Source organism: Aptenodytes forsteri, unplaced genomic scaffold (assembly GCF_000699145.1).
Source record: "Aptenodytes forsteri isolate BGI_AS27 unplaced genomic scaffold, ASM69914v1 Scaffold112, whole genome shotgun sequence".
Lineage (NCBI taxonomy): Eukaryota > Metazoa > Chordata > Aves > Sphenisciformes > Spheniscidae > Aptenodytes > Aptenodytes forsteri.
In genome coordinates this window covers 1,246,472-1,261,371 of record NW_008794883.1, presented here as the reverse complement: position 1 = coordinate 1,261,371, position 14,900 = coordinate 1,246,472, and the positions used below count along the sequence as shown (strand labels likewise).

The window sequence follows — 14,900 nt, the reverse complement described above, 5'->3', positions numbered from 1 at the left end:
TTACTGGTTGCTGATTTAGACCAGTTTCTATATGTAACATGCAAGATGAAGAGAACCAGTCATTCATTACATTAATATGGATATCACACAGCTCAACAATTCTATGAATGGCAAATCCAGGTCAAGTCTCACTGCAGGTAGCAAATGATGCACCTACCATTTTTTTTTCTCTCTAGTAAAAGGAATTGCTTTATTTATGACTAAAAAGCATACAGATGCCTCAACACATTAAATAATTAATCCTATTTGATAACTTGATTACAGCCAGAGAATCTGCTCAGATGCAGTAGCACAAGAGAACACGGAGCCAGCCAGGAAACATGGAACTGCTCTACTATGAAAACATACTTTAGCATGACGTGGGAAAGCCCCGCTTGAACTACAATTCATCTAGAGGGGACAGCAATTCAGTCAGCATACAATGCTGAAATCCAATTGTATTTCAAAGTTACCTGTTTCTTTGGGTCTTCAACCAGTCATTTCCGGTTTGAAACAGACGGCAGAATCTTAATTTGGAAGGCACCACAAACACCCCAGTGCCCACGAGCTAACAGACAGTGCTCTGGCAACATGTCCTCTCCTACTGTAATTCAGCATAGGCTGGGTGTGCACGGACCCACTATAGCGCTTCATCCACAAGTATCAGGAAAAAGTAGCAAAGCATACCTCACCATCAGCATCATCATTTCTAACCAATAAATAATCTGGTAAAAAAACAAAACAAAAAAACCCAAAACAAAACAAAAAAAACCCACAACGCACATCTCCTGCGGTGGAATTGTGTGCTCTATACTACATACCTTGCTACTGAATAAGTTCAGACAGAACTTCCATTAAAAACAGTAGGAGCTAAAAAAGTGTGGCGCTTAATATAATTATTCCCATTTTTATAATTTGTTGAGCTCTTTGGATGACGTCTCTTCATACCATTCTCACAGGTCAGTATTTGGGAATTCAAAGAGCTTGAACTCCTGATTTCTCCAACAAGAAACCACAAGAGAAAACAGATTAAAATTAAAGCAAATTAAAAAAAAAAAAAAATGCCCAGCATGTTTTCTTTTAATTCACAGAAATTAAAAGCAGAAGTGTATCTTGTTTTTTAAATGACAACTTATCAGAATCTTTGTTTTATGTTGACTTGAGAGCATAAATGCACCTAACAATTTTTTCTAAGGCTTCTTCCAGTTAATTAGTAGCATTTTCCTTTAAAGAAAAAAAAAGGTTTGTTTATTTTCCTTTTCACGCCCTAAATTAGTATTTGTATTACCAACAGGTTGCAGTAAGTCTTGTTCTCAGACAGGCTGTAGTATAGCAGAGTGTATCATTCTTTTCCAAGCATCAGTTGCTCAATTTTCTAGGAGTTTATCACAAGGACGGCTAAGGTTTGCAGCGCTGGACAAAGCGTGGATAGAGACAGACATCTCGGATATGGTGTCTATTCAGAATCCAGGTTAGGAACCGTTCTAATCCCAAACCATATCCACCATGAGGGCACGTACCATATTTTCTCTGTTAAATTAAAACCAGAGATTAGATATTAAACATTTTGTTATTTATATTATAATTGCAGTAATACCACCAGAAAAAAAAACCAAACCCTTCCAAGATTATTTTCTGAATGATGAGGAAAATGGACTATGCTCTTTTCAGGCAAGATATTTGTGCTTAGTTGTCCTGAGTTTCCTGGGGCAGTATAAGGACTAGAAGAGGAAAAAGGAAGGTGAAACAGAAAGTATTAACGATTTGTTTTCAACCACCTCCTTTTCTCCTCCCCTTACACTAGCTAGAGCTTAGCCATTCAAGTCTGTAAAGACCAACCTCTCTTTATCTAACAACCTAACAACAAGGGCTTCGCAAACATTGCAGAAGACATTACGAGAGGAATACACCCGCACAGACCAGTCTAATGAAGGTGATCTGGTAAGGGCAGCATGCAACTGCAGCGAACAACAGCAGTTTTAACAGAATGGAAACGGTTACCCATTGCATTTTGCCAATGGTTAAACGACTATCTACTTTGGGCCACCAAAAATGTGTTTCCAATTTAGACTGCATCATTTTAAGAGCAGTTTAAAAAAGAAATCAAGTATCATATCTGACAAGCAGCACATCTAATCTGTTTTACAAACCTGATCAGTATACCAGTAGTACGGCGTGGGATCAATGCCCTCTCTCTTATAGCCTTCGAGTAGCTCCTCACTGTCCCAGATACGCATAGAGCCTCCAACAATTTCACCAACATTAGGCATCAACACATCAACCTACAACACACAACATGAGATCAAACTATTACAATTAAGCTGCCTGCAGGAGGGTAATGAAAAATATCCCAAACTTGAAACTGTATTTCTATAACACATTTTACCATGTAATTTTAATTCTCCATGACAGGAAAGAAGGCAATTCCTTCCAGACCCAATTTATAGATGGAATAAACTAACCGACTAGGTGCTCTAGCTTAATCTCCAATACTCTTGGCCACACTGAACTGTAAAAAACAAACAAAAAACTCCCACAAACCACCACAAAACCACAAACCCAGCACCATTCCTAGCAACCACCACTCTTCCTGGCTGCCAGACAGCTAATGTTTAGACAATAGAGCCTCCAAGAAGTCACAGAAGTATTGTCATTAGACTAGCACTTACCTGAAGTCACTGAAGAGCATGCTCACTATCATCTACCGACATTTTATTAGCACTTCAGAGTTGCTTCATTTATTTCTATAGGATCAACAAGCCATGCCAAGAGACACCCAAAACAAAACCTGGTAAGAATTCTCCAGGATTTTCCTGGAGTACTTATTCATTTTACGCTCACTCATGCTGACATTCCCCATTCTATTTAGAAGCCTGCAACACTACGTAAAATACCAAACTTACAGATTCAGTAAGCCGGGAATCGTCATGACAGCGCTGCATATAGAAAGACTTTATCTCTGCAGGAAATCGGCACAACAAGATCGGCTCATTGATGGTGTCTGTCATCAATCTCTCAGGAGCTTCAGGAATATCCTAAGGTTAAAGAAGGCTTTATTAATATTTAAAACCAAAACCACTCCAATACCTTGAGCTCCACATGTATCAGGCATGAAACAGTTTCAGACCACGCGTATCCACACATTCGTCCTAACGTACCTAAATTTTTAAAGCAAACTTATCTTAGAAGAAACTATATTTATATATAAAAACATGTATGTTGGGGGGGGGAATGTGTTCAGTTAAAATCCAAGTCTTCCCAATGTTTCAAACAGAAAACTGGGGAAAACCTAACCTGAAATGTAGACTTTCCAAACATCCAGTAAACACTGAAAAGCCTAATCTCCTTCCTCCCCAATACCGTCTTCCACAAACCTTAAGAAGTGTAAGTGTTTCCTTGTTATGCATATGGGATATTTTTTAAAAACCTCAACTGTTCAGTTACATAGACAAGGTTATTTGTTTTTTATCGAAGTTTTCTGACTGAAATTCGATAAATTGTGAAACACCTAGCGTAAGTTTCACTTTGATCGATTCAGCAGTTCTATTGTTTAAAAACCGGGGAGAAGTGAAGTATGACACCACAGTTACACCGACAGACAGGGAACATCAGTGATGATGTGATCATGGCTTGTTAAACAAACACGCTTTATCTAGTCAAAAAACTCCGCCTATCCCTAAAAGGTTTAATTTGAACTTTTATTCAGCCAATGGTATCACACTTTTCTTAGATTCTGAGTTAAAGTCAGAAGATTAGATTTTTTCTTTAATAGGAAAAAACAGTCACACCTGTTACTTGTTTTAATCCGACTGAACACTGCTACAGCACCGACTGCTGTGGAAGCAGGGCAGAAAGGAGCCAACTATAGCATGCACAGCAAAGAAAGTACAAGGAACATAGGCCTTGTGCAAGGGCAGCTTCACAAAGCAAGTGTCAGCCCGCAATGGGGGAGAGGAGGTAAGAATCCTTATTTTCCTCTGGAACCTGAAGTTCAGTGCAGTTTGAAGACCTCTTCCTCCCTTCATCTCTATCATCTTTGATACAGATGGGAAAAACAGTAACAGCAAAAACCCCAACATATCTGATTTTGAGGTGCCAAGGTTCCCTCAGAATATGCTGTGTCGACTTTGAAGTTAAACAATTATATGATCTCCTCCTAAAAATCCCACTTCTCTTAAATCCTTTTATGACTATGGCTACACCACCTCCTCTTGAGCTCCTCCAAATAATTTTACATGTTGGAGAAGAGTGAGACAGGGAACAGATGGACAGATGACAACACAGATTTTGATTCCAATGTTCAAAGACATTATGTGAAAACCCAGCCCACACTTGCATTACCCAGTATGACGTCACTACACCTCCCAGCACAGTTCAGACAAAAAATCCAGGCCTCACTGAAGTTTATAGCAAAACTCCCTTTAACTTAAATGGGACTAGAATTTCACTCCTTATCGATATCATTCCAAACAAAACAGAATCACACAGCAAGAGTAAGCCAAATAGCATCTCCATCCAAACACACTGTTCTTCAAGGGACTTACACACCCTTAGTGCAGGGCCATGGGATTTTGTTTGGTTTTAATTCCTAAAGAGCCTCAGAAAGACTTACTTCCCCAAACTCATAGTAAGTGCCATCTTCCTTCTTCACATCATGTTCCTTTAACCACTCAATGGCTTCAGTATAGTTCATTCGTCGGAAAGGACGTTTAGGGGGCTTGAAGCCCTGTAAATAAGAGTAGACAAAGACAGTTGGAAGAGTACCATTTTTAAAGAACACTTTTCTAGTTGATCAGCAAGTCCACTTCCAGACTTGAAGCATACACATTACTCTTTCCAGCTCATACATCAACGAATTATTACTTAAAAAAAAAAAAAAATCTCAGTATGGAAAAGCTAGAACCAAACACAACCATCTTCCGAGCCCAACAAGGCTCACAGAACAGCTGCTGAAAAAGATGGCAGGAGAGAGAAGAGAGGAAGTATTTTCAAAGCTGTTTCCTTTTCTGTATGAATTCATTGCACATGTAGGTGTTTCAAACTGAGCCATTAGCAGAGGTTCCATGTGCAAGGCTACAGAAGAACATTTTTGCTTCCCTGTGCACATAACTGCTTCAGAACCCGCCTTTGTGAGGTGGGTTGTGCTTCAGCTATTTCCTACCTCCTGCCCCTTGCCTCAGCTCAAAGTTAAAACTGAACCTCCCAGTGTTTATCAGGAAAACAGATCAAAATAACAGGGATGACTGAGTTTGTAGGCACTCTGAGAGAAAAGCTAGCAATGGAGATAAAGTTAGCAGTCTCTTAAAGCCATCTTCTTTGCAAAGGCAACAGAAGACAAAGGGTCTCTAACAAATGAAAATAGCTTTACAGAGCTCCATGTTCCAGGGTAGAAAGTAAAACACCAGTTGTTTCATTGCTCCCTTGTGCTCAATCTGCAAGTACCAGCCGATCAATATTACGAGCTCTGGGATACAGGTTTTTATTCCACTGGTACAGTACACATTGCAATAAATCCCAGCACATTGCTGGCTCCTGGAACTTGCTAGCAGGGCACTTCTTTCCCCACAGTTCTCTGCTTCTGAAAGAGTCATTACCAGCCTTGCAGCATTTTCATTCTTTTTATGTTATTTAATATTTTTCTTATTATTAATAATAGTAAGCAAGCAGAGCTCATTGCCATGCCCTGCCTTCCCCAGATGAAGGTGCTGATCAGGAAAGGCTAAAGATCATATTTTCTTGGCTATTCACGACTGTTCCACATTGCTGCCTACCGGGTTTAGGTCATATAGTAAGCTTGATGCAGGTGATTTCAAGACTCTGTCTACTACATCACAAACCAAGCTCTCCAGACGGTCCAATAAATCCTCAAAACTTATAAAAGGACATTCAGCTTCAATGTGAGTGTATCTGAAACACAAAGTCATGCCATTACAAAACCACACAAAAGCAACAAATCTTTAACTAAAAATTCTCATGAGAAAAAAACCCCACAACCCAAGAACACATGCTTTTGTTCCCTTTTTCATTTCTCCCACTTCTACACCGTAAAGGAAATAAAGCCTTAAAAAAAAAGTAAGGAAGACAACAGTATGAACTGTATTTTCTAAAAAGACAAAGCTTCCTAAAAATGTATCAGCTCTGTTTCGCCCAGATCTTCCTTCACTAAATGTCAACGTATTATGACCAGCTGGACATTCACCGAGACAAGGTATTACCCCCAAATATACTTTTGATCAGTCCTTCCGCATTACTATTATGCCGTCTACTTACTGTACATTATGTCATCCAACTACCTGCTACTCCCCTGCTTTATAAATTCACTTATACATAAATAAAAAAGATGTATACTCTCTCCATACTCTGCCAAGTGTCTGCGGGTCCTGGATTGCTCAGCTCTGTATGACTGAGCAACACAGAAAACATCTCCTAACGCTGGAATGCAGGTCTCCAGATAGAGCTGGGACGATTGTGTTAAGTACGCCTCTTCACCAAAATAATCCAGTTTGAATAGGGTTGAGCCTCCTTCCACCTGTGTCTGGACTAAAGTTGGCGGTGTGACCTGTTAAAGAACAAGACTGTCATTACTTGAGTGAAGAATTAAGGACAATGATGACAACACATAAGAGCAGTGATGTAAGGCACACTCTTCCAGAACACCATCTACAAAGATTTTCTATGCACGCACGCAAGCATTTCAGTCCGATATCCTTCAGCACCCTAAAAAGAGGTATGCAGGCTGTTTGTGAATCACCCTATAACACTTACACGCCTCAGAAGTGTCTACACACCTTTGAGATCTACGTCTATGAAAGTGATCAAATAATAGTTTCCTAATAAACAGCTTTTCTTTTGCCCCTTTCAGGTCAATTAGAAAGTCTACATAGTTTTTCCCAGAAAAAGATAGCCTTGAAGTCAGGACATTAAAGCAGTCATTTGCTGACAGAGGAAAATATACTTACTTCATAATATCCATTGGCAAAGAAATGATCCCTGAAGGCCTGTACTACCATGGACCGCACCTTGAAGATTTTTGACATATTCTCGCCTCGAATCATCATATGCCTGTTGTTAAGTTGCACATCAACCTCCGAATCCTCATTGAGTAGATTGTCAGCCCCTCCTGCTGGGGCCAGACCAATAAGCTCCCAGTAATCACAGTTCAGCTCATGGCCTCCTGGAGCCTGCCAATTTGAAGAGAAACAAATATTTCAGAAGTCCACTTTTTGCCCCTTGGATGTCACCATCTGGCATCGTGGCAGAGTTGTTAATCCAGTTTAAACAGAAGATGCTAAAATCCTAACTGCAGTATTTTCAAAGTGACTGCTTTGTAACTCAGTCGTACCATGCTGGGAAGTGCCATTTGTAACCCACCATGAGTGTCTCAGACTTAACGTGAATGGGACTGAGTACTACAGGCAGATAATTAGAAGCTTCCAGATACATTCAGTTTAAGTATAACGTATCACAGACAGCTGGGTTTATTCAGGTGGAAGAACAGAAAGCTAAGCAGGGGGAAACTACTTACTGCCTTCAATTATTTAATGGGTGGTTATAGAGAAGGTGGAGCCAGACTCTCTTGGATGTGTCCAGCAAAAGGACAAATGTCTCAAGTTGCAGCAAAGGAGATTTCAATTGGCCATAAAGAAAAAAAATTCTTCACAGGGTGGCGAAGGACCCATGGCAGCCTGACCTCACATTAGACCTTCTTCAAGAAGAGGGTGGACAAGATGACCTTCAGAGGTTCCTCCCAACCAAAACCATTCTGTGGTAACTTACACTGTGTACTAGTTTTGGCTGGGATAGAGTTAATTTTCTTCATAGTAGTTTGTATGGTGCTACAACACAACACACTGGCACAAAGAACCTTCCCGTATGCCTTAAGAACACTACACCCACACACACAGAGGGAAGAGTCCTCCCATCTATTAGAAGAAAATGCAGACCCAAGACTGCAGTATGACATTCAAGGTATTTTGTTCTTTGTACAGTTTGAGTCGCATTCTCCTACTGGATGGAAAACTTCAAAAAAGTTGCTTAGATCATGACAGAGGAAGAACTAGCTCTCTATGGGTACTCTTCTGTTTGTCTGTCAAACACACCTGAGCAATCTTTCTGCGCTAGGTAGCATCTCACCACAACATGAAAATAGCAAGTTTCATGCTGGCTCATCTCCCCTGTCCTATTTGCTGCCATATGGCAAGCAGAGGTCCCCATGCCAGGGCTCAGCCCTGTCCAGCTGCCCAGGCTACAGACCTCTTAATTTCTGGTCTCACCAGCTCCCCCGTGTGGGTCACAGTAGGCTTCTGTCCCCTAAAATGGTATTTTTTTCATTCACAGTATTTTCAGGGTATAAATGCAGATTTTCAAAGTCTAATCAATATATTTTTACAAATCTGGTGGTTTTGTTCACTAAAAGCATTGTATCATTGTGATGAGACATGAAAACATGAAGTGTTTTCAATGTCCAAAACGTTATGAGCAGTAACATACTACGAGTTACTTATGACTACCAAACTGCATAAAGCTGTTTAAAAGAGTGATCCCTGTTTGGCTGCATTTATTTTTAGAAGTCCCAGTAGCGTAAGCTATGAAGGAAAGGAAATCTTACTAACTTCTGATCGGCAAACACAACAGGGAGTGGATTCACATTTAACTGAGCTTGGCTCTCTAACCTTAGGTCAATCTCTTGGGGATAGGACCCGAGTGGCAGGGACAACTAGAACAATTAAGCCTAGCCAAATTTCATTTGCAAAACATGCCAGTAATGGCCAACAGTACATGGATTACAAGAAAATTGAATTATCTACAAAGCACCACAAAAGGTTAACACTTTGACCTTATTTTACACACTACAGTCAGCCACAGCGTGGGACTACTTTGCTCAAATATTGTCTAATACATCTTGGAAACATTGTTTGGAGCAATGTAATGCTCCAAAGTGTGATTTATTTTTTTTTTTTTTTTTTTTAAAACAGACATGTTTCTTCTCCCCATTATCTTACTAGAGTTAGTACACTTATTAAGAGACCAGACAGGAGAATATAGATTGCCAATCCACACAAAAGAACAACTCTCATTGCAAGAGTGGATGACAATTTTGAATATATATCTAAAGGAAGAGGTAAGCTTACAGACTAGGAAGATTAAACATACATCTGTCCTCTAAATCTCAACATTACTGCTTTGCTTTCTCCTTCAGAAAAAGAGGATGTTACTATAAGCAGCTGTCAAGAGCTCACATCTCAAAAGGACATCCACACAAAAGAACAACTCTCATTGCAAGAGTGGATGACAATTTTGAATATATATCTAAAGTTCTCGTTTTGTTTTTCGGCTAGGGAGGTTGTTCCTATATGTGTCTTTTACATCTCAACATTACTGCTTTGCTTTCTCCTTCAGAAAAAGAGGATGTTACTATAAGCAGCTGTCAAGAGCTCACATCTTAAAAGGACTTATGATTTAATAGAACAAATGTGGCCTGAGCTTGCTTGCTGTTTCTGCATCACAAGTTAAGTTTTGCAACACAGACACAATTTACTTTTGTCTCTCAGTCACCTCTTAATAACTAAGACAGAAGTCTTACAGTAATTTTCAATAAATATCCTGATATAGGCCTGCAAGTCCTGATGAGTGCATTGAGTTGCTGTCACAGTTCCTAAAAGCTTCTCTCCTGCCTTCAGTTTGAATCCTTTTTATTGGCCATCCTTCATGCATAGCTGCTTAACATGGCTTTAGCCCTAACTCCAGATTCAAACAATTTTCAAACAGTAACAGTTTGTAGATCTCGACTGGAATGAGAAAGGCACAGGGCATAAGCAGCATCATATTTTGAGATCTAAAAATCACACCTGCCCAGTCCTTAATCTGAGACCACCATTATAAACAAAGTTTTACAAAACAAGTTATAGTAAACTCCCTAGTTCATACACCTGCCAAGTGTTGGAGGTCAAATACAACATGGCGAAGAACCTACAAACCCATCTCAGTAAAAGAAGAGAGCTAATCCCAAATTCTTAGCCTCACAAAATAGAAACTGAATAAACCTCTTAGGGAAAATAAAGCTATGTCATTCATTTAACATAATTTTCCACTGTTACAGTCTAGGAAATATCTATGGGACATATCAGTGGAAAATTGCTTCAGGCAAAAGCAGAGCAGTCATATAGTTCACCTGTCATCCACTGAACTGTGGGTGACAGCAGCAGCTTTGGGAGGTTTGTTCTTGTCTCTAAACCAAATTCCCACCAAAGCGGTGGAAATAATTTTTTCCACCTCTGCTTCTCCTTCCATCAGGAAAACAATAAACTGTTAAAGAGGAGGAGAACCCAAACACACTAATTCCCATACCTGCTTGCCTTCAGGAACAAGGTTCAGCATACCATACACTGCAACACTGCTCTCCGTAGAGAGAATTAGCCCGCTGTAACACTGACACTACAGAGAGAAAAAGAGACAGAGGCATAGTCAAGGCAATTTTTTATTTTTAGTTTTCCTATGACATCTATTGGAGTCACAGTCAAGATTAACTCATAGTCACTTCTAAATGGTTCTCACACTGACAAAAAAACTCCAGGAGTAGGAGATACAATTTAACAATAATACAACTTAATCAGTAGGTTTAGGAGAACTTCCAATCGTCTATATAAAAAAAAAGATGGATGAGGTATGAACACTTCACTTATTTAATGACAGAACAGAATTAAATAATCACAACTTACCAGTTCATCTGAAAGGACACACTGAAGAAAACCTGTGCCATCTCTCAAAACAATGAACATCAAATTTTTTCCTAGTTAAAAAGAAGGGGGAAAAAAAAAAAAAAAAAAGGAGAGCCTCAGCTTTATTCACCAATCCATTTGAACAGACCCATTCCCAAGACGTATTAATCACTGACGTGCAGATTATTACAGAAGGACTGGGATCACATTTTTCCATTTTAAAAACCAAAGATGCTCCAGGTAAGCACTGAAGCATTAGCACAGTTACAGAAGCCTTTCACAGAGCTGTATTTTGTATAAGAAGTTAAAGTAAGTTTCAACAGACATCAAGAGCAAAGCCTGCTCCAACCTCAACAGGGTTGGGATTGCACCGCCACACCATGACTTCAAATGTCCCTCTGGGTCCTGAGGCACTACAAGTCTGTTTGCAGAAATGCTGAATGCACAGGCCCAAGGTACACCTAACAGGGACAAAGTGACATCACTCTGGTCACCCACCTGTCCGCAAAAGCATCTAATTACAAAAATAATTTGCTAGCAACTGCTCGTGATATCCAGATCCACAACCACTCAGTCAAGTCCTTCAGCGATAATTTGAACAAATACCTGTGGAGTTAGAACCACCTCTGCCGTGCACTTCTATGCCCTGACCGATGCTGCCTTGCTAACTAGAATACCAATCATTTTGATAGCAAGTATTACTTGCTAAACTTATTTTAAAAGAAGTTATGCTACTTCGTATAACTTTAAAATTCCAATTTGCCGATTTCACCATGAGCAGATGCTAACTCCTTAGTTTGCAGGATTAGTTTAAAACACAAAACAAGTCTTTTGAAGAAATTCTGCAGGACTGGCCTCCAAACTGAAAATCCCACAAGATTTCAACTAAGAAATGTCTATATGCTCATACATCATACAGAATTTTCAGTGTTGCAGTGGCCACTGCGATAAACCAAAGAGGACATCTAACTGATGGTTTAAAAATCTAAGAATAGGTGCTATCTGATTTGTTGTAAGTGTCCAAATTTTGAAGGCTACTGAATTTGTTCCATCTCTCTGCACAGGCTCAATAACTTCTAAATGCTTGTGGTTTACCTTGCCTCCGTAATCTGTGAATCCAGCCAAAAACCTTCACTCTCTGGCCTCTGTAAGCTTCCAGAGCATCAATCTTTACCTGTAAAGCAGGGAATAAAAGCAATCAAATAGAGAAATGATTCACCATTTAGACGGCGTTTTCCACATAATTACTTAAAATACAAGTGTATATGACATCTCCCTCCCCAAAACGGCTCCTCCCAGCAGCACCTGAAGCAAAGTTCCATCCAGGGTATAAGCACAGCTGTCAATACTCAACAGCTGTTCAGTGAGGAAAGAGTATTTTAGCCAGGACAGGCCATACGTTTAGACAGCATTTCCAGACTTCATATTGAGTCCCTTCTATTTCGCAGGCTTACTTTGCCACATAGAAACTAAGGACTGTAATAGCTTTCAAAGAAGCTCACTTTGCATTTGACCAAAAGGAGAAGTGGAAACACGTAACAGCTCACACCTTAAGACTAGAGTACTTGGGTACTACCGGAAATCCAAGGTGCATTAAATCACCAAAAGACTTGGAAAGGATGCCATTTTCTGGCACTCTGAATGCGCTCTGGATTAATTTCTAAAGACATTCAAATAGATGAGTTCAGTTAGCAGTCAAAGCAGCACAGGACCCGGATCCGACATAGGTACATCTAGACATGTAGCTGAGGTACTGACACTGCCACAGTCAGAACAATTAACCCAGAAGGCACCTTCAAAATGGATCACGCCTCAGGCAGTTAAGGACTGCTACAGTGCACCGGTGCAGAAAGGACTGTGATTTCAGCACAGCTGGGCCCAGCTGCCCCTTTCCCAAAGAGCAGCCATGAGAGTGCAGGGCTCCAATCAAAACCGTCTTCTACACAGGGTGTATGCAAAAACCTATCACAGAGCAGCACACATAATAGCTGCTTACTAAGCTAAGGACTGCACCAAATCACCAAATCCAGCAGGACTCTACAAACAACCAAATAAGAACATGTCTCAATAACTTAAGTTACGACCTCTAACCAGCACTGTTTCTTCACTCTCCACCACTACAATAATCAAACAAAACAAAACTAATGAACTTTTTCAAAGAGAAATACGGTCTCTATCAGCAGACAAACACAGACACAGAGAAGTCTGATACGGGAACTAAAAAAGTTCAGATATCCATCAAGTGCATGAGAAAGACCAAAGTCTATATACCAGAGGACACAGATAACCAGAAAAACAAAGTTACATTTATGGACAGCAAAAAGACAGTGGCCTTCAACAGCTGCCAGAGCCACAAAGCAGAGACAGATGCAATCTTTGTGCAGACAAGATGCTATAACACAGGCCACGTATCAAGCGCACTGGCTCTTACTCACACATTTTGGCTCTGGAAGACTAGGATCATTCTTGATAACAACCTTCTTAGCTTCCTCCAGGTTCTTCTCTCTCCTCAAGAGATCTTCCGCCTGGTTTAAAAAAAAAAAAAAAAAAAAGTATTAAATAGCTGTAACCAGGCTTTGTAATATTTCCACTCTTTACAATTACTGGAGACTATAATGTACACTTACAGACACAGGTGTCAGAAAAAGCCTCGATGTTACCCTGCTGAGGCCTAAACCTGCCCTAATTCAAGACCAGGATGAGAAACAATGCACAGACGCATTTCACACTTTTTCCAGAAAGTCTAAAGGCAATAGATTGCAATTATTCAAAACTCACCCAGTTTCAGCCATTTGCTTGTCCTAATCTAAACAAAGGCAAGTTGTAAATAACGTATGTGTAAAACAATGATACCAACGAAGAACAAGCTGAAACTTTTTTGGAGGGGTAGGAATGACAATAACGCTGTTTAACGTTTTTGGAAAAGAAAGGCGGTATGCTTCCTCCAACTTGGCATCATCTGCAACCTACCTCCTTCTTCTCCTTAGCTTCATTCTTCATTTGTTCCCTGTGCCACAGTTTTTTGACATTTTTCATCTGTGACTTTGAAATAATGGCCCATCTCTAAATCAATCCAAGGAGAGAGCAGAAAATAAAAGATTACATTTGTGTTCCTTTACACAAAGGAGCATTAAAATAATTTCTACTAGGAAGCTCTAATGCTACAGCACCTCGTTTTCTTTTTGTGAATCCACATAAATAGTAGGAAATGGTTCCTTTCCTGCTGTCATCAAAGCCTAAAAGGGGGAGAAAACAACAAAATCAATGACACTGCAAGTGAACTAGTCATCCTTAAAGAAACCGAGCAGACATCCTACTTCTGATCCTTCTGGTCAGAGTTGCAAAAACCAGTATAAAATTTACATTTAGAAATACAAGGTCAATCACTTGACCTAAAGTGCAGTTCACACTCTTCAAAACAAACAGCAGGTGTTTTCCCCAGTTACCTTTAAAACAGTCTTGAATGGTTTCTTTTGCGTCCCATCACCAGTGGAATCATTGCCCTCTCGTTCAGAAACATACAGCTCTTCTGTAATACATGACAAATACAGGCAAATACTCAAAAAAAAAAAAAATTATCAGCTATGGAAACGGTCAGGAAGAGACTGGACACACACAAGGATATAAAGTCTTCACAGTTATCAGCAGCGATGAGCTTTCAAAAACAACCAGTTGGTCAGAATTACTTAATATTTTCCATTCTGAAAATCAATCCATGCAGTAAATATGTTATAGCTAAAGTCTTAAGGACTCCCAGGATACTGAACTCTCGAAAGCCACTGGCTGCACATCAGGAACCAAAAAGGAAGCAGCCTTTTACAGAAACAGCTTTTTCTAGGCAAACAGGGAAACGCTAAATTGAGAAAAGTCAGAGAGTTCAGATCAACGTTCAGCTCGCTCATAGCCAAGAAACGAATCACGAACGACAGAAAACACTTGCTCCTTCTGCCAGCGCCCTTTGGACCCCTCCACGCACCGCTGCCGTTCCCCGCCCAGCTACTCCCAGTCCACTGACCGGCTGCCAAGACGCGAACCTTTTTGCTCCCGCGGACGCGTTCCGTTTCAGCGTCCAGGGATCAGGGCGGGGAAAGCCCGCGCCGGGCCGCGAGGCCACCCCAGAAGCCCTGCTTCCCCCGCCAGCGCGCCCGTGCTGCGCTCCAGCCACCCCCGCGCCCTTCCCGCTCCGCCCAACCGCCACACCGC

General features: G+C 40.4%; 1 protein-coding gene across 1 annotated transcript; it reads right to left on the bottom strand.

Moving 5' to 3' along the window:
• Nucleotides 1-1,039: 1,039 nt before the first annotated feature.
• NARS (asparaginyl-tRNA synthetase) lies at nt 1,040-14,250 on the bottom strand. The gene is made up of 14 exons (XM_019470874.1): nt 14,144-14,250; nt 13,868-13,933; nt 13,668-13,760; nt 13,133-13,222; nt 11,793-11,871; nt 10,698-10,768; nt 10,327-10,413; nt 6,939-7,160; nt 6,339-6,538; nt 5,751-5,886; nt 4,592-4,705; nt 2,883-3,014; nt 2,130-2,261; nt 1,040-1,509 (listed from the first exon to the last, which is right to left on the bottom strand). The coding sequence occupies exons 2-14, from the start codon at nt 13,925-13,927 to the stop codon at nt 1,378-1,380; spliced, it is 1,548 nt and encodes a 515-aa protein (XP_019326419.1). The 5' UTR covers nt 13,928-13,933; nt 14,144-14,250; the 3' UTR covers nt 1,040-1,377.
• Between the last annotated feature and the right edge of the window lie 650 nt (nt 14,251-14,900).